This window comes from Brassica oleracea, chromosome C3 (assembly GCF_000695525.1).
Source record: "Brassica oleracea var. oleracea cultivar TO1000 chromosome C3, BOL, whole genome shotgun sequence".
NCBI lineage: Eukaryota > Viridiplantae > Streptophyta > Magnoliopsida > Brassicales > Brassicaceae > Brassica > Brassica oleracea.
In genome coordinates, this window is record NC_027750.1 from 35,090,776 (window position 1) to 35,111,611 (window position 20,836).

The 20,836-nt window shown below is 30.4% G+C and overlaps 2 protein-coding genes across 2 annotated transcripts; one reads left to right on the forward strand and one right to left on the reverse strand.

Annotated features, from left to right (window-relative positions):
- Nucleotides 1-2,038: 2,038 nt before the first annotated feature.
- Nucleotides 2,039-4,808, forward strand: LOC106331634 (probable sphingolipid transporter spinster homolog 1). Its single transcript, XM_013770025.1, has 12 exons — nucleotides 2,039-2,164; nucleotides 2,406-2,537; nucleotides 2,610-2,711; nucleotides 2,810-2,914; nucleotides 2,983-3,058; nucleotides 3,144-3,218; nucleotides 3,312-3,414; nucleotides 3,506-3,602; nucleotides 3,695-3,971; nucleotides 4,071-4,190; nucleotides 4,287-4,494; nucleotides 4,569-4,808. Exons 1-12 carry the CDS (start codon nucleotides 2,067-2,069, stop codon nucleotides 4,673-4,675), a joined length of 1,500 nt encoding a protein of 499 aa, XP_013625479.1. The 5' UTR covers nucleotides 2,039-2,066; the 3' UTR covers nucleotides 4,676-4,808.
- A 582-nt stretch (nucleotides 4,809-5,390) lies between these two features.
- LOC106329348 (phosphoenolpyruvate carboxykinase [ATP]) lies at nucleotides 5,391-8,426 on the reverse strand. Its single transcript, XM_013767993.1, has 10 exons — nucleotides 8,329-8,426; nucleotides 7,952-8,248; nucleotides 7,632-7,804; nucleotides 7,385-7,538; nucleotides 7,165-7,249; nucleotides 6,493-7,066; nucleotides 6,185-6,429; nucleotides 5,937-6,106; nucleotides 5,686-5,854; nucleotides 5,391-5,583 (listed from the first exon to the last, which is right to left on the reverse strand). The coding sequence occupies exons 2-10, from the start codon at nucleotides 8,236-8,238 to the stop codon at nucleotides 5,440-5,442; spliced, it is 2,001 nt and encodes a 666-aa protein (XP_013623447.1). The 5' UTR covers nucleotides 8,239-8,248; nucleotides 8,329-8,426; the 3' UTR covers nucleotides 5,391-5,439.
- Nucleotides 8,427-20,836: the final 12,410 nt, after the last annotated feature.

Genomic DNA, 20,836 nt, shown 5'->3' on the forward strand with positions numbered 1-20,836 from the left:
ATATATTGTTTAAAAATTGTTTAAAAAAAATCATACATAATCTATCTAATATCTTTTTAATATATCTACATAATATATATTTTTATTATTTTGAAAAAAAAGATATCAAGACGCGTATCGTCTTCTCGTCTTCTTCTCCTCGCCATTTCTGAAAATTTTCCCCTTTTTTTCTTAGTTTCACAGATTCTTCCTTTTAGAGGTTTGTAGATTCATGAATCATATTTCAGTTTCTAATCCTGATTCTATTTTATTGTGACGATAAATCTGTTTTATTTTTCTTTTAGAAAAATCATGTTGCATTTGTCTGGACTTTTAGGAGACTGGAAGATGAATAAAGAATCATGGAGATTCAAGGTGAATACAAGAGCAGGAGGTAAATTATTTACCATTAAAGAAGGCTTAAAGTTTGATGAGATGGTTGAGATGGTTCATGAAGATTTTGGTATAAATAGGTTGGGTAATGAGTGTTGTTCAAAAAAAAAAAAGTTGGGTAATGAGTTAGAACTTAGCTACGCACTACCAGAATCAATGCTTCGAGATATGCCTAAGGATACACCTCATGTGTTTTGTGAACAATGATAGGCAATTGGTTTCTATGTGTGAAATGTGTAAATTTACGCCTCTGCGTCTTTGCATCTCGGTGAAGAATGGAAACCTAGGGAACCATGATCAAGTTTTCAGTCGTGAAGATACTGCCGTTGATGGAAAAGGGCATGGAAATAAGAATAAGAATGTTGATATACAGGAGAGTAATCAAGAACCAGAAGTAGAAGTTTCTAATTTTCATGATGCAAAGGTCATTGAAAAGGGTCAATGGTTCAAAAATAAATCAGAGCTGTCTTGGAGTATACGGATGCTTTCGATTGAACGCAAATTCAGAATTGTTGTCAGCAAGTCAGACAAGAAGTTGTTAGTTGTCAAATGTGCAGATACAAGCTGCAACTGTATGGTTAGAGCTGCCAAGACTAATCCGACAAGCGAGTTTTCTGGGTAACAAAGTACATCGACAAGCATACATGTTTTTCTAGAAACACTGGTGGACCGAGAGCTTCTTCCAAAGTTATAAGTAAGCTTCTTTTGCAAAACTTTAGAAATTCATATCTAAATATGAAACCAGAGTTGATTTCCACTACTATGAAAAAGAGATATGGTTTTGATTCAAAATATTGGAAGATATGGAAAGCTAGGGAAGATGCTCGGACAGAGGTATTAAGTTCTCCAGAAAGTAGTTATGCTCAGCATCCAATATACATGACTTGACTTGTTTATATAAGTTGAAGAAAATAAAATTAAGAGAAATCTGTATAAACTTCATGATAAAGTAAAAACATGTCATAATTCACATATTCATCTTTGTTATTATTAAATTTATATGATAAAATAACATATTTATCTCAACACATATATTTATCTTAAACAAAATAATTTTAATGTTATTATTTTTATTAATTTCGAATTTATATATTAATTTCGAATTAATATCTTAATTATTGAAATATCTTGGGTAAAAAAATCAATTCATAATTAAAGAAGTGTATTTTTCAAAAAGTAAAATAGAAAATGCAATTATCAAATTTCAAATACTAAATAGGGTATTTTACAAATTATCTCTATTAAACTTTCATCAAAATATAGAAAAAGGATTAAATAAGGCACGTGCCTTTGTGCCGTGTGTTTAGTAAGATTAGCTGTATGTTTAATTGACTTCCAACTAATATTGAAAAAGCTGACAAAAAAACTAATATTGGAATTCTTTGTTTTTTTTTTGTTGCTAACGAATTAAAAATAGCTGTTTATGTTTGATTTTTTTTTTGTTAGAATCCTGTTGATTAAAAAAAGGAAAATCAGAAACTGATATCGTTGTGATATTTTAAAAATATTAAAAAAAAAAAAACTGAAAATACCAATAAATGTAACAAATCAAGTTTGAAATAAGAATATAGTCCAAATCAAAACAGGAATATCGAGTTTATAGGAATTAAAAAAGAACTGTATATATAATTTAAATTAATATCGTTTAGTAAAGAAACGAGTGTAATCAATCTGAGCAAGAAAAAAAAAAGATAATGACGAAATATGGTGAGCAGAGAGATTCTCCGGCTGTAACAGCAGAAGCAGAAGCATCTTCTTCGACCGCTACAAAACGATTTTGGACTCCGGGAAGGTACAATTTTATTCTTCATTCTTCTTTTATTGGTGATGATGACGATAATGATTTCTCTCTCTCTCTCACGATTTAAGCGTGAATGACAGAATCTATGATTTTGGATTTTATGATTCCATAAAAGTTTTTGAAGGCTATATAGCTTCGTGATTTTGAATCTCTGTCACGAGAACTAGATTGAATCCTTTTTTTTTTTTTTTTATTTAAATTCTAACTCGTGAAGAGGGATTGTAATTCGTAGATTCGTTGCGATCTTGTGTATCGTGAACCTGATCAATTACGTGGATCGAGGAGTGATTGCGAGTAATGGTGTTAACGGAAGCTCGAGGACTTGTGATGCCAAGGGCCTTTGCTCTGCTGGCACTGGCATTCAGTAACATCTTCTTTTTTTTCTTATTCTTCTTTCTGATTATGAAAGACTGAAACTTTGTGTTTGTTGATACAGAGGAGAGTTTAAGTTAAGCAACTTTCAAGATGGTCTTTTGTCTTCTGCGTTTATGGTTGGTCTTCTTGTTGCTTCTCCAATCTTCGCTGCACTCTCCAAAAGGTTTCAGTTTCTTTTTTTTTTTTGTTCTAATCATGAATCTGTGTTTACTCAAAAAGTCAGTGTTTTTTGATTATATATTAATATGATTTGCTTTGCAGGTTCACTCCTTTTAAACTAATTGGAGTGGGACTAACTGTTTGGACTCTCGCTGCTGTTGGTTGCGGCTTCTCTTACAACTTCTGGATGATTGCTGTTTTTCGAATGTGAGAGTCCTCAACTCTTTGCAATTCACTCTTCTTCTTATTTGCTTAACATCTTTTTCTTTTAACAGGTTTGTTGGGGTTGGTGAGGCTTCCTTCATTAGTCTTGCAGCACCTTACATCGATGATAGCGCTCCTGCTGCAAGGGTTAGTTCTCATTACTAATACTGTTTTGGTTTCTTTTCCTTTGTCTCAGTTCTGCTAAACTAGTTTATCTTTTTGTTCTTTCCAGAAAAATCTATGGCTTGGACTGTTCTACATGTGTATACCAGCAGGAGTTGCTCTAGGCTACGTGTTTGGTGGATATGTAAGCATAATGCTTGACTTCTTCTCTGTTTATTTCAAGTGTTGAGCATATATATGTTTAAGTTTATATTATATTGTTTGCTTTAACCTTCAGGTTGGAAACCATCTCGGATGGCGTTGGGCGTTTTATATTGAGGCAATCGCCATGGCTTTCTTTGTTGTTTTGTCCTTCTGTATCAAACCTCCACAGCTCAAAGGTAGCTGTTATCTTTTCATTCTCGCTATAATCATATAGTTTCTTCTGGTTGGTTACTTTTGATTAAAATGTTCCTCCTCTTTGTGTGATAGGTTTTGCTGCTAAAGAATCGAAGAAACCCTCTACATCTATTGAAACGGTCGCTCTTACACATGCTGAAGCTTCCCAAATCAAAACCGTATCCCCCAAGTGAGTAGCTCCTCCTTTTACTGTTCTGGCTTATGTAAAAAGCATCTATATATATTCTATACTAATATCCTCTTACTTTTCTTGTGGGGTAGATCCAAGAGCCAGAACCTTGTAGTCTTATTTGGAAAAGACATGAAGGCTCTATTCAGCGAGAAAGTATTTATAGTGAACGTTCTGGGCTACATCACCTACAACTTTGTGATCGGAGCTTACTCATATTGGGGACCAAAAGCTGGTTTTGGTATCTACCACATGAAAAACGCAGACATGATTTTTGGAGGCCTTACCATCATCTGTGGTATCATTGGTACGTTAGGCGGAAGCTATGTCCTTGATCGCATCAACGCTACACTCCCAAACACCTTCAAGGTAACAAAAAATAAAAAACTAAGATCCAAAAACTCTCACTAAACTCCTTTTTTATTACAATGAATAATCCTTATCTTTACTTGATTGTTTTTTATACAGTTACTTGCAGCATCTACTTTATTCGGCGCAGCGTTTTGTTTCGCTGCTTTCTGCATGAAGAATATGTATGCCTTCATCGGTTTATTCGCAGTGGGAGAAATTTTAATCTTTGCCCCACAGGTAAATATAATCAAATATTTCAACTGTATACTGTTTCTTTCTTCTTTACAGTTGCGTTTGAGCTTAAACTATTTTGTTTGTTTCTTCTTATTGCAGGCTCCGGTTAACTTTGTGTGTCTACATTGCGTTAGACCAAACTTGAGACCACTATCAATGGCTTCCTCAACTGTTTTGATCCATATCTTAGGCGATGTTCCTTCTTCCCCTCTATATGGAAAAATGCAGGACCGTCTCAAAAACTGGAGGACATCAACTCTTATAATAACTTCAATCCTCTTCCTCGCAGCTATTATATGGGGCATTGGTTAGTACTTGAGATTCTTTTTTCTTCTTGCTTTATGTATGTATTTCTAAGTAATTTTGTTTGTTTGTTTGCAGGGATATTTATGAATAGTGTGGACCGGTCTAATGAAAAGAGTGACGATGAGGTCGAGGAGGAAGAGAAATTGGAAACCAAAGCAGACAACAACTCTGTTCCCGTCTAAATTTTGAAGACATTTATCATTCTTTCTTCCACCACAAAATAATTATTTTAGATTTTTTTCTTCCACATTTGTTCAGTTAAACTATAATTCATTTGATTCAGTTTCTTTCTCATTTCCTTCTTAATTTCTTTGGTGTACATAAACTATTTTTTTGAATAAAAATATGCTTTCTATCCTTTTCAGTCTTTATAGAGTAAAATGGATGGAATTTTTTTTTTCTTTGCATCAAACATTTAAGAGAAAACAAAAAAGTAAATACTTCAAGCAACAAAACCACACACGTAATACATTGCCTGATCTTATAATTCTACTTTAAAAACGATTAAAAATGTGTAATTGTTACAACACCACAGCTCTCTGTTCTGCCAAATCATGATTTATTCTTTTGAATCTAAGCTACTAATTCACAGGAAACTTTGATCAACTTAGATCAACAATACAATAACCAAAAAAATGCTTGACAGAGGATTGCCACATTGCCACTATTTGAAGAAAGAAGCACTTGTTTGTAGCGAGGGGTTCCAGGCATGAACAGAGTATGAAAACTTATTTTTAGATAAAATTCATGAAAGAAAAGAAAAAGAATCGTTCTCATTTCAATTAGAAGAAAAATATGACAGAAAAACAAATGAGCCGCGAAATACATGGAGTTTTTTAAAAAAAAAATGTCTAAACATTATTCAATTTATTTTAAATTACCATATAAGCCGTTTTATTTTTATTTTATATTTTGTTTAAATGGTTGGTTCATCATCTTCATTACTTTAGAAGTTGGGACCAGCTGCAAGAATCTCTTCAGTCAATTTGCCATCATCTCCAATCTTATGACTAGTGAATGTCTCAAAATTGTTTCTAAACAAACCAGCCAACTTCAACAATGTGTCCTTATAAGCCTCTTTGTCTTCCCACTGCACCAAACAAAACACATATTCATTAATTAATTGGTTTTTATTCTCATTCCTAACAAATACTACTAATAATTTTTTTTGTCTCTCTTCTCTCTAACTTACTGCATTCATAGGTTCCAGAATCTCAGAAGGCACTCCTTCAACTTCATTTGGAATCTCCAAACCAAAAATTTCTGTTTTGTGATATGTTGCATTCAGCAGACTTCCTGAATGTATAGCATCAATTATCTTTCTTGTATACGCCAACTTGATCCGACTTCCAGCTCCATAGCTACAAATTTATCAATAGTACAAAGTTTTAACAGATGATTTATGTTTGAGAGAGAGCTTGAAGTAGAGATAGATGGTAGTACCTTCCACCGGACCAGCCGGTGTTAACAAGCCAACCAGTGGCTCCTTGAGCTTGCATTTTCTCGGCTAACATAGCTGCATATTTGGTTGGGTGAAGCATAATGAAAGCAGCACCAAAACAAGCCGAGAAAGTCGCTCTTGGCTCCTTAACTCCTTCCTCTGTTCCTGCAACCTACAAACCCACAGATTCGTTGCTCATCAACCTGAAGATCGTATTCGGTTGAATCTTGGAGGATGATATAAGACTTACAAGAGCAGTGTAGCCACTGATGAAATGATACATAGTCTGAGCAAGATCCAGCTTGCTGATCGGCGGCAACACGCCAAAGGCGTCACAAGCCAATAGGATCACGTTCTTAGGGTGTGGTCCAACGCACGGTATCTTAGAGTTAGGGATATACTCAATCGGATAAGCCGCACGTGTGTTCTCCGTCACCGACTTGTCATTATAATCCACTTCTCTCGTGTGCTCATCAAACACAACATTCTCCAAAACTGTTACGTGAGATATACGTTAGGGTTGTAGAAAAAGAGTTTCTGTTATAATGATGTACGTACCAGTTCCGAACTTGATAGCGTTCCAGATATCAGGCTCTTTCTCCCTCGATAAATCAATACATTTCGCGTAACAGCCACCTTCGATATTCGAGACTCCAGCATCACTCCAACAATGCTCATCATCTCCAATCAAATACCGGTTATGATCGGTCGACAATGTAGTCTTCCCGGTCCCGGATAAACCGAAAAAGAGAGCAACATCTCCCTCTTTGCCCATGTTACAACCGGAGTGAAGTGACAAAATCTTTCTCTTAGGCATCAGATAGTGCATCACACCAAAAAGCCCTTTCTTCATCTCTCCAGCGTACTGTGTCCCTAGAATCACCATCTCTCTTCTTCCTAGGTTTATGTCGATACTAGTCGATGATGTCATGTAATGAGTGTAACGGTTGCATGGGAATTTTCCTGCGTTGTAGATGGTGAAATCAGGTGTCCCAAAATTCTCTAGCTCCTCAGGTGTTGGACGGATACACATGTTGTGCATGAAAAGTGAATGGTAAGCTCTTGCTGATACTATTCTGACTTTGATGCTGTTCTCTGGGTCCCAGTTTAGGTATTGATCATTCACAAACACCTGACCATAATACATATATAATCCATTAACGTGTGTATTTTACTTAATAGTGCAAATAATTTCAACCATAATCTTTAATGTTTGTTTAAATAAGTTACCTTGTCCAGAGAGTTCAAGTAATCAACAGCTCTTTCTCGGTTCACCAAAAAGGTTTGTTCATCCATTTCAATGTTTGGTGATCCTCTGTTATAAAAAATTTGTAACGTAATGCATCAGGGATGATATGATTAATAACACCATATATCAATATACTACAGTTTCCAACGTTCAATATTTGGTGATCTTGATTATGTAAATGTAGATAAGAGAGACACTTACTTTCCCCACCAAAGCTCGGACGCAGTTGTCTCATCCTTAACCACACGCTTGTCTTTAGGAGATCGACCGGTTTTGGCTCCCGACAACGTAGCCAACGCACCGGTCGATGTCACAAACGATCCTTTCTCATATTTTATCGCCTGCTCGTACAATTCTGCAAATCATAAAATTCGAAATGTGACTTCTGTGTTTCATTAAAAGTTAAAATCTTGTTAATGAAAATGGGTGGCGTTTTTTGGGTGGTTACCGGCGGGAGAGAGGTTGTGAAGGATATGAGTGAATTTCAAGCCGCTGTCACTGACGTCAGCAGCTGGAACTGACGTAGGAGTGTGTGGAACGTGTGCCACTTTCGCGGCCGACGTGGGATCTCCTCTGATAAGCTTCGGTCCTGTCTCTCTCGTCAACGAAGCCAACGATGCACTGTCATCAAAAATTTTATATATTTATCATTAATTTATCAAATTTCATATAATACATTATCGACGGAGGTATGTATTTTGGTCCATGATTGGTAACATGCAAAACGATGGAATGATTCCATGGATTATTAATAACGAATGTGCACACCTGACGGATTGAAGCATGGTCTCGCCGGATGAAGGAGTGGTAGGGCCACTGGTTCCCATCACTACACCACCTCCTTCTTTGAGAGGAGTGGTGGGAGCAGATCGTTTCTTCTGGAGACAGTGGAGCTCGTCGATGGTCTGGAAGTTAACCCGCGGTGCGGTGTCATCGTGACACACGTCTGCAGACTTGGCTCCCTTCTCCGTTGTGATCCTTGGAAGCGCATCACGCGCCGCAGCAGCGGAGAAACTGAAGTCTCCATCAGCGTTTTCGTTTCCGTTTCCCGCCATTTTCCACCAACTTTTGATTAATATACACAATTAACACAAGTATATACAGGTATATGAATGTAAAGAGAGGTATGAAGAGAATGTTATTACCAGAATGTCTTCTGTTTTCTTCTTGTATTAAGAATAGGAATATATAAATAAGAAGAAAAGAAATTTTATGGAGGAGAGGAAATCAATGGCTGATGATGGAAAAGAGGAAATGAATCCGCTTTTATAGGCTTTCCTTTGACTCGGTTTCTTTTAATCAATCAAAATACGCGTCTTGATTAGCCTGTCCGAGCGTCGTATTGGTCTTTAATTAATTGATCATAGATTCATAATCATGCTACAGATGTAGCAATGTGTGTATGTGATTTTGTAGATAAGATTATTCGTAGTCTACTAGTAATATGGTAAGATGACTAGATATTGCGTTGGTCACAACACAGAACTAGTCACTTTGCACATGGTAGATCAATTTGCATAATACATACCCAATTTGTCCGATGGTCGATAACGTTTTAATGCAATTCGGGTAACAATATATTTTTGGATTGCAAATGTAAGATGTCATTTTCCAAAGTACGAAGTACAAACGTATCTTTTAAGCACGATTTCTCTCTAATCAATTAGATTATTACTTCAGTTGTTTGACATAGTTTTATTAAATTACAAGAAAATTTGAAACTCGCATCTCTTGTACTCTTCTTATGTATATATAAAATGTATTGATGTATACTATATTTTTAATAAGTATATATATATCGCTGGTTCAAGGCACAAGTTTTTTGAAAAAAAAAAAACAGTATTCCGTAAGAAATAATATCGCTGTATTATTTTGAAAGACGATCCAACGTGGGCTGTTGTAAACCAAAGTTTACTCAACTTCGATAAGTTCAATTATACCTAACCTTTTAGAAAGACAAGTGTCACTATGTTGATCTGAACCGTTGATTTAAAGGGAAAGCGATCGGAAGGTCAATGTTGACAGCTTTTGCAGATCATAGCCACGTCTGCTGACTTATCTCTATATTGTATATTCGTCGTATCACGATGACGGCAATAACACGTGTACGTTTTAGAGTTGACCAAGCCTTTTTATGAAAATGTAAACCGCATTAATTGAATGTAAGTCAGTAGATGATTTACCACAAGAGAGAGTGCTAACATGTCCGGATCTTTTTCCGGTACTCTGCTTCCGACACAAAGTGGCTTTCTCAGCACGATGTGGTCGGTTTTTGTCTCTGGCGGCTCTCCATTTTCTGGTGTAGCCGGCCGGTTTTTGTCTCCGGCGATTCATCTTCTCTTTCGATGACTTCGTCCGGCTCTTGCTAACGATCGATTTTCTTCGATGTTGTTTAGCTCTGGATTCTATCTGGAACTTTTGTTTTATTTTGTCTTCTTCGCTTCTCTGTGCTTATTCTGGGATTCGAATGAATCTCGATCTAAACACCAGATTTTTTTATCCTCCCCTTGGTTAGGGTTTTCGCATCTTCAAACTTATTTATATCTTTAAAGATGTATGAGTTACTTGTCCAGGATAATCTGGTGTTCAAAGATCGATTGAATGCAATCGTTTCTTCCTTGTTTTGGAAGTGAAGATATGTTGTTCATCTCAATCGCCTTGGGTTTTCTTTGCGACGGGTGCTCAGTTGAGCTGTTATCCCTTCGACCTGTTGAAGCTTTGGTCTTCCGGTTAATCGGATCTCCGGCGAAGATTCTCTGTCGGCGTTGAATCGGTGAGAGCTGTATTTTCTAGACACGTGTTTTGGTTTTCTTGTTGACTCAGCCATCACCGTTTAAGCCGTAGGACTTTAACAAATGGGCCTTCTGTTTGGGTCGTTCCTATAGTCCCATATGTGATGTTCTCGTTGCCCTCTTGTTTGGGCTTTAGTTGGCCTCGTCTAGGTCTTTGTTGTATTTTGTGGGCTGTTTGGGCCATTTAGTGTTTAAGTTTTGTTTTCTTTTGGACCTTGTAAAATTTGGTACTTTGTTTTATATATAGAAAAGTTCAGTGAAAAAAAAAAAAGAAGATGATTTACCACAAATGCTTCTAGTGGTAGAAACGGTTCAAGTCGGGCATCAGATCATGCAAATCAAGCAGGACAAGTGCATATCAAGCGGGACAAATGCAAATCAAACGGATCATGCAGGAGAAAAGCAGATCAAACCGATCAAATAATTTATTATAACTTATGAATGACAAAATCAGTTCAAAACTATAGATCATATATTAAAACAACAAAAATTACACCTAAATATCTAAACAAATATCTTAGATGTTATAGGATCGGTCGAAATGCCTTTAAATATTTTATAAGATATTTATACTTATTATTTTTTTTTTTAGGTGATCAAGATTTTCTTGAGAGAACCGGTAGGTTACACTAATATTGAATTTTCGGTTAAATTTACCACTGGGAAACTCTCTACCAGTGGGTGTAAGATATTTGAAACCGTAATTAATCATGAAACTTATTTGATAGTGCAACTCAATAAATACACGTTCTCGGTTAAGATTTCATTTAAAATTGTCTTCTCTCAATAGATTTACAAAATTTCAATCATTTCCTTATATATTAACTATTTTAAAACATAAAAAAAATATTAACTACTTACCCTTGTTGATATTTATGTAGGAAGATTTATATCTTCTTCCTTTAAAAATGTTGTGTTTTGTCGGCAATTGAACGTCATTCTTATAATTTTAAAACAACACAAACAGTATTAGTGTAAACCATATAGTTTGAGCTAATAATTGTACATTATTTATAAAATTAGATAAATATATTTTAAAGTTAAGTGCTTCTAGCAAAATTATTTATTATTAAAAAGAAAAAAAAAAGAGCAGATCAACACCACCAAATGTTAGCGGATGAGATCTGCATGCAGATCTACCGTTTTTTCCACAAAAAAACAAAAATATTGAACTGCATGCAGATCTCCTGCTTAAACTGCTTTTGCAAACAGAAAAACATGAATGGTGAATGTATTGCGGAAGAACCGCACGTACAGGAAAACTGCACTGGTCATGCCCTTCCATTCATAACTTAATACAGTAATACTACATCCGGAGAGAGAATGTCAGTAAATAAATGCATCATCTTTTACCTCTACTAATAGCACATTTCCTACCGATACAGATCATCTATATTTAATTTAAGTTCCTTTTTAAAATATGTAAATATATATAATCAATCCCCTCTGTATTAATAAAAAAAATTAAAAAGTTATAACTTGTAGTTTGTACTAATTAAAAAAAAATCTGCTGAGTTATCACGTAATTAGAATGATAATTTTACTTACGTGGCGGCTTGAGCATCAATTAAAAATTTTGTTAGTCCAAAATTAAATTGATAGAGAATGTTATATTATATAGTATGTCCATTATGGACGATTCATTTATCAACTTGAAATTATTATATATTCTTTTCTTAAATAAAACCTACGGAATTACCTAATGTAATTAAAATATATATGATAATTAATGATTTTAAATAATAAAGATTTGCTAACAATATGTATAATTTTCTGTCAGTTTTGTTTAATTATTTATTATTAAAATAAGTTACACAATTACATTAATCATATAATAAAATTTTAGATTTTTTTGTATATGTTGGATTTTGAATTTTTCAAAACGAGTATAAATTACTAAAACTGTTAAAAGTCTCACATAAACTTTTGTGATAAAGGTTTAATTTTTTTCTATAATAAGATACAATAATTATAAAATCATATATAAATAATTTTATTTTAATATGTGTTTATGTTAATATATATATATATATATATATATATATATATATATTTCATATACATTATATGAAAATATATACTTATATTTTGATATCTGCGTTGAACATATATTGAAAAGTTAATATTTTAATTTTGAAATCTTCATTATTTTTCTAATGATTAAAAATTATTGAAACCACTAAACATTCCGCATTAAAAAAAATAATTGGTGTAAAATTTTGTTACACAAATATGCAAATAATCATAAAATCATATGAGTAGAAACCTCATTTAATAAATATCCACATTAAAAGTATACTATATATCTATGTTAATATCATATAAATTTAATTATATATCACATACGATAGATAAGATTGATTGTTTTGATTTATTTACCCTAAAATTATTGCGACTAAACAAGAGTGGTCGTTTGATATATATGCCCACGCTAATTTATTACATAACAGTAACTAATTTCTTAGTTATTTAATATATAATTATTATTTTATTATTTCATAATATGCAGAAAAACATAAAATAAGTAATAAATATAAAATATTTATTCTGCACAAGGCGCAGATCTTAACCTAAGTATGCATCTCTTTAATAATTTTAAATCTTAAATATTTTCTAAATCTTAGGCAAAAAAAAAAATAACGAAATGAGAATAAACTCAAAAATCAATATTTATATCGAGTAATAACCAAAATGAAAAAAAAACACAAAAATGAGAAAAAAATTGAAGATAGATAGGATTGACACTTGAACGTAAACTTCTTATAACTACAATTAACTTTTAAATAGCTAAATCATGATATAAAACCGAACTGACATAGTTTCATTGTAACCAAATAGTAGGTTTGAGATTCTTCGGCCTAAACGTTAAGACTCTTATGCGATAAGTAATTTTTTGACTTAAAATATTTTTAAAATTGGGATCAGCTCATCGGTAACCAAATTATGTAATTAACAAAAAAATTTAAAAAAAAATTGTTTAAGAGCCAAAAATATTAATTCGATCAAAAATATAAATTTTATTTTTCATATGATATATATTATATAATTTTCATATAAATTCACCATGCGCAAGGCGCAGATCTTATCCTAGTATTAAATTAAAAGAAAAGACTCGAAGAACAAATTGATTTTAAGATATTCTTAGTATATTTACCATAAATATTTAGGAAAGTTAGCATTATTTAGCATTAACATTAAGATATTCTTAGTATATTATTATTTACCATAAGTATTTAAGAAAGTTAGCATTATTTGGTATTAACATTATGTTAGCGCTACTTCTATATATATGTATTTCGTATTCTCATATCAAATACAACGCAATAATACATCTCTATTCTATTATACTTTACAATCAACATAGAAACTGATAACATATTTCGTTGTTGTTGCTTATATTCAAAACTTTTTTAGAAAAATAACAGTTAAAGATTGTCCCATACTTAACAAAAGGCTTCAGCAAACGAAAGGAGTTTAGAAAGTCATAAATTTGTAAAGCATGCGTAGCTTTAAAGTTTAAATTACATAGTTTGGACCTTTAGGGATAGGTCCATTTTCTTTGACAAGTTGTTTGTAGAGCCCGTTGAAACATTTTCTTGCTAGTAAATACTCTACAGCTTTTACATACCAGCCCAAGCAGTGACGGCATGAAAGGGTAAGGCTTTAACGGGCTTGGTAATACCAATTCTCTCATCTTTTGTTTACAACTAGTTACCTCCCGTGCCAAGCACGGGTCACTATCATCCTATTTTTAACTAAAATTATATTTTTGTTTGCAGAAATCATAAAATTGTAAAGCTTATCAATATATCAGAATAAATTATTTATTTTTTCACATATTTTCTAAACCTAAATAACACATCGGAACATAAAATTCATTGTATAAAAGTATAAATTTTATAGAACATGTTTAATCAATAAATGTTTGTAAATCTATTAAATGAATATTTACCTGCTTTTCATATTTGAATTATATATCTGCAAAAAAATTATAGCTTGATTGGAAAAGTTAATAAACTTTAAATAATATATACATAAAATACTTCGTAAATAGAAAGCAATAGCACGCTGATTTTTTCTAATTCCCTTTCAAGTTTTTTTTTATCATGTTTTACCACAAAAGATTTTTCAAAAAGCTTGAATTTCATTGCATTGCTATATACAAAGCTGAGTTTCATCTATTTAAACAGTTTGGATATCATAATTATAAATGTAATGCATTTACTTTTTTCCATAAGAATATAGCTTTTAATATTAAGAATAACTTCATGTCTCTGATAATAGTACTTTACGAAACAAAACCCAGATTTTCCATTATGCTGTGAACAATAAATTTATAAAATAGAAGTATAATCCGAGAAAACCTTCAACTTGACTTATGCAAAAGGAATGATATAGAATTATTTTCAGAATAAGAGAAGAACTTGTTAGAATAAAGATCTTTGCTATACTCAAAAAAATAAAACGACAAAGAAAATGGAACGATAGAGAAGAAGAGGAGAATAAAATTATAGAAAATTAAAAAAACTGATTGAATGTTACAGAGGAGATGAACATTGATATTGGGAGTTACTAAAAAAAATAGAACGTGTGATGACAGTTAGGAAAAAAAGGGATTTAATTTTTAAAGTTACATGAATATTTCAAAGAACGTGATACAATTTTGATAAATTAAAATGTTATTTCCTTTATCCATGATTAGTGACAAAAGCCCTTCTTTAGTTAAAGACTTAAACTTAACTGTGTTGTTACACAAGTTTATTTTTTATTTTACATAAAAATAAATTTGAATAATTAGAAGAAATTTAGATTTTAATTAGGAAAAATAATTGATGATAACATGACATTTATTAGTTTATCTATCAGTAAAATATAGTTAAAGAAATATTGCACAATTTAGAAATTATACTTGGTTGATCGATATATGAGATAGACTGATAGTATACTAATAATTCAATATATGAACATATTTAACTAATAATTTATTTTATTTTACTTTATTTTAACCAAGTTCAAAATTTCCTCAAGAATATACATCATATATACGAAGCCTATGATATTCTATATTAAATACTTTTAATAAAAGTCATTCGAGGATTGCACATATTCGATATCAACAATTTGGTCAAGCATATAACAAAATTTTGATATTAAAAGTTTATGCATCTAACCTGTTAATCAAACTATGAACAATAAGAGTCTCTGGTATCTTGGAGTTTCCCTTCTTCTTCAATCATCATCCTAGAACATAGTTTGTTTTATGCAGACAATCTCCTTGTAAGTTTGAAGTCTCTTCTTCTCATCGTCTCACTCTTCTTTGTTACAATCAATCTGAAACATAGACTTAAGTTTCTTTTGACCAGCTTTGGTTCGAGGAAAACTCGTTACGTGGTAACGACGACTCCTCTGCAAAAAAAAAAAAAAAAAAATGTTGAGACTCAAAAAATTATTACTTACTCATTTGCTAAACAACTATAGGAACTTGTCTGCACCACCAATGTATACCAGCGAATTTCCAGAAGCCATCTATAACTTCGCTTCTTCCGCAACTTCAAAAACTTTTTAAGATAAGAAAAATCAAAAGCCTTTCTTAAAAAAAAGTTAATTATAGGAAAGACACAAGCATCGGTTGTGGAAGAGAGTAAACTGTTTGAAAAAAATTTTGTAAACAAATTTGTTATCTGAGTGATTCTAGTGTCGTTTAAAGTTGATTAGTGTAGGGAGTTGAGATCGTGTTGTAGTGGTTGAGACAATTAAACTGTTTTTGCTTTCTTCATTTTACGTGGAAAATATTTTAATTGTTTTTATTTTTTATTTTGTAAACTTTTGCCAAGTGTCAGATATTTATTCGCTAGGCGACTTGCGCTTTAGTATATAAGAGATATTTGGCTCTATTGAGCTACAAATACATCAAAATCTGACACTAAACATTAATTGTGAAGTTATTTGTATATATGTTATCACAACATTCAATTTTAAGAAAAAGACATGTTTTTGAAAAATGTGACATAACACTAATCTTATTATGACATGTACAATTTTTGTTATAAAGATTTATATTCTTTTGTAAAGTTTTTTAAAAATATGGTGATATTAATTCATACATATATATATATATAAATATTTATTTTTGTCAAGATATATTAATAACTAATAATTCATATATCACTATTAAATTAATATATATATATATATATATATATATATCACATTAATATAAATAAGCTAAATATACTTACGAATATAGTTTTTTACGTCAACTTATATATATCATATTTTGTATAAAATATACATTTTACCAAAATTAATTGTAAACATGCATAAAAAATAAAAACTAAAGTAGTTTTACACACTTTGTCAAATAAAAGTTGGTGATGGAAATATATAAAACTAATGGTTTGACATCGACAATATATCTTTAAAACATTGAAATTCGCTCGCGAACATATTGAAAATATATTTATGTTTTGATCATTATGTTTCTCTTGTTTTTTACTTATTTTTTCTTATTTTTTGCTTTTTTGGTTCTGTTTTGCTTTGTTTTTGTGTAAAATGTTACGAAGAGCAAAAATATTTTTTTTTAAAATTACCAAAGAGATTATTTTTACTTTTGACAAGGAAGGGTGAGTGAAGTACATGCTCATTTTATTGGGTTCTTGCAATCACACTCTGGACTTGCTTCCTTCCCATGATCACAAGGAGAACACTTGAAAGGAAGAAGATGTTTTCGAGTCTTTGGAACTCTCAGAAGCTGGAATTAACTTATTGATATCTTAAACTTAACATGATGATTAAATGTATTAAACTTACCATATATTGGAGAGGGAATCAAAATGAGAAACATCATCATTAGATATCCAACTGTTGCATTCATCTTTCATGTACAAGAAGGATCTTCTTTTACTTCTTCTCCTCTTTCTTCCTTAATGTTCTTAATGTTGATAAGAATGATCAGTTTGTGTTGAAGAAACAAGATTTCCAAACATATAAAGAGTTAAAAAAGGTTGGTAACAGGGTAATGTTTGAGAGAGTCGTGTGATTTATTAGCTACCGTTCTTGTAATTTTCTTAATTGCAATACTCAACTTCTTCTTGGATGTATTTGTTTCGTTTTAGTCCTTGGAAAAAAAAGTGATGTTGTACTTAGATTTTTTGGTTGCATGTAAACCTTATTTGCTTGATTCTTGGTTTTTCCCATTTGAAAGGTTGTACCAGTAGATAGTGAAATTGTTCTAGAGGCAAAAAGATCTTGCATCACATGTAAACGATATTACCTTTTAAAGATGAACTAGATTATGATCTGCGCTTTAAAAGCGCGAAAATATTGTACTTAAATCTTTTGGTTGCATGTAAACCTTATTTGCTTGATTCTTGGTTTGTCCCATTTGAAAGGTTGCACCAGTAGATAGTGAAGTTGTTCTAGAAGCAAAAAGATCTTGCATCACATGTAAATGGTATTACCTTTTAAAGATGAACTAGATTATGATCCGCACTTTAAAGCACAAAAATATTAATAAAATTTAATTGACGAAATAAAAATGTGTTAGCATTTTTATTTTGTATATTTGAAAACATATAACTATATAATTTTTATTTATATTAGTAGGAAAATTATATAATATATTACTTAGTTTTATTTTTCAATTATTTCAATCATTTTGTTATGATTTCTTAATAAAATCTATGTGATTTATTTTATTAATTATGTCATATATTTTTGATAAATTTTTATTTATAAAGCTTACTTGATGTCAATTTATTAACTCTAACATTTTATTTCTATACAATATTTAATTTAATATAAAAGCTTATTTAAGTGTAAGTGATCATGTAATTTTCTATTTATGAAAGGATATAGAAAATAATCCATTAATTTAGTTAATTTTATATTAAATGATATTATTTCTAATTATTTATATGTTAACAACGATTGTATTTTCTTCTGTTGCTTTTTCAATCTTCAAACAGTGCATAGCCCTAAATTCTACAAAAATAAATAGTACTAGGCGAATCACCCGCATATATATGTGGGAATAAATATTTACGTAAAACCTAAATTGTAATAGTTATTAATATTTATTTTTGTTTAGTTTAGTTTGATATTTATATTATTTTTGTTAAGCATCTTGTTTATGAGTTATTGAGTTGTGATGTTTTTATATATTTGATTTTGCAAAATATTTAACTTCGCTATGATATTTGTTTCTAAAATTCTTGTTTGATTTTTATATGATGTAGTTAGTTTCTTCTTATTTGTATGGTTATTTCAATTATAATTTTGCGTTTTGTTCATTTTTTATTATCAAAAATCACTTATAAAATTTATAAACAAATAAAATTAAAAAAATAAAAAATATTGTTTAAAATCAGTTTAAAATTGTATTATTCAAAATATAACTTTACATTTAAAATTTACACAAAAAATAAATTCAGTTAAAGCTACCTATATATGTTTTAGAAAACTTTCTTGTAAATAACATATTTTGTTTTCTTTTGCGAAGGCAACACTAAGTAGAAATTGTATGCACCCCATTCTAAATTGAAATATCGGTTCAGGCGGAGTAACAAACATTAAAAATACTAAAGTGCTAGATGGCTCTATTACATGTTATAAATGTTGTCTCGATAATATGTTTAGTTAACTAAGTCATTCGAAGTCTTCTTTCATTATATAGTCACTTTATGATATTCACTTTGATCTTTCAGCTATTCAAGGATGAATGAATTTTTATACCAAAAATAATGGGTGTGAGAAAAACATAATTTTTCGTGAATAAAGTAGAATCTTAGATATTGAAATATCTATATTGATGGTTCAAACTTTAAAGAATTAGTTGTTTCTTTATATAAGAATATGAACATCCATATATTATTAAGTTGATAATTTTTAATTATAGAGGAAAACTAATGATTTAGAAATTAAAAACTGATTAAAATAAAATCTAAGTAATTATGTTGTTCAAGTAACGGGAAAAAATACAAATAAGAATGTTTTAAAATTATGTCCTACACGAAAAAATGTTTCTAATTAACGTGACCAAATTTCTAAATAAGAAAAAATGTTTTAAAATATTAAAAAGATATTTCTCACTAATTTGATGTATTTATTTTACTAATGAGATATTATAAAATTTTATGTCATAAGAAAACTGATAAAACCAACGTGATTTAGGGAAAAATTATATTAGAGATATTATATATTTATATTATATTACTTTTTGATTATATAAAAATCGGTTTTATTAAATTATTTGCTTTATATATATAAACTAATATTGATATATTTATATTAAAGATATTGTCTTTTATATTAAATTTCTTTTTGAGTTATATAAAAGGAAATTCGTTTTATTAAATTATACATGTTTTAAAATATTATATATTTATTAAAGATATGTCATTTTTGTTAAAAATGTGATTTGGAAATAAATTTAGAAAAAAATATTAATAATGGTATTTTAATAATACATTTTTTTCATTAAGATTATCGTTGTAATTATTGCGTCATATAAAAATTGACTTTTCAAATAATATTATAGAGATTCCATTATTTCTTAGTTGTAATGAACATTAATAAATCATATGCAAATTGCTATGAATGATATGTTAGTATTTTGTCCATTAGTTCCAGATTCTTCGGTCCACTGACCATCCGGAATCACGTCTGCAAGTGGACCTTCCACATTAGTTGATCATTTAATTCAATTTTTAACACCCTAATCATTGCAACTTGGCGCTAGATTTATAATGCTTTTTGTCAATGATGGTATGGAGTAGTTACATCAACAATTGTTAATAGCGTTCTGTTTGTCCATCCCTCCCTGGCAACAGTTCCCACAATCTTTCAATTTTGACCTAATTCCACATATTAGAAATATTAAAATCTATTTTTCATTGATCCAAAAACTCAAAACTAGTATCTCTATAATATATTAAGTATGAACTAAAATCTACACAATATGATTTAGATCGGTTTACTATTCAAAATTTTGAAACTTAACCAATGGCTAACCTAATTGAATCGATACAATCTGATTTTAAAAAATTACCAAAGTCTGATTGGAAAGTTAGGTCGGTTTTGTATTTGGATCTTAGGTTGGATCAGGTTTTAAATTTGGTCAAAAACATACTCCCTCCGTTTCACAAATATAAACTTTTTAGTATTTTTCACACATATTAAGAAAACACATTAGACTACCATAATAAATGTATCATTTTCTGTAATTTTCAATAATTTTTAACCAATAGTAATTCAATAAAGTCAATTAATTTTCTTGAAGTTTACAATTTTTTCATAGAAAACACAAAAATACATATTTCTGAAACAAACTTTTTTTTCTAAAAAGTCTATCATTAAGGAACGGAGAGAGTAATAATTTGGTATCGGTTTACGTTCAAACCATTTAAACCAAGTCAAACCTTTATTTATGGGGATATGAGTTTCGAATGGGGAGAAATAAGTTTTAATACTTATAATATGTGGAAATAGGTCGAGGTTGAAAAATTGTGTAGAATTATTATTATATGATACTTATGGTATGAAAATATTTTGTTTACCCATTAAATATAGCATTATAGTTTTCATCTTTAAGAACCAAAAACATAAGGGACTCAGCTAATCCTACAAATCATTATATTATTAGAGACATAACCTCTATAAATTAATAATGTTTGTACTTTAAAATTTTATTATTAATTTATAGAGATATTAATTTACAAAAATTTCCTTATTTAGATTTCTTATTTTAAGATATATTTATTCTAAGATAAAAAAAATATTTGATTTTAGTTTATAGACATTAATTATTATTTTTGAAATTTGACATTTATATATTGCATAGAACTTAAATGTGGTTTTAGAT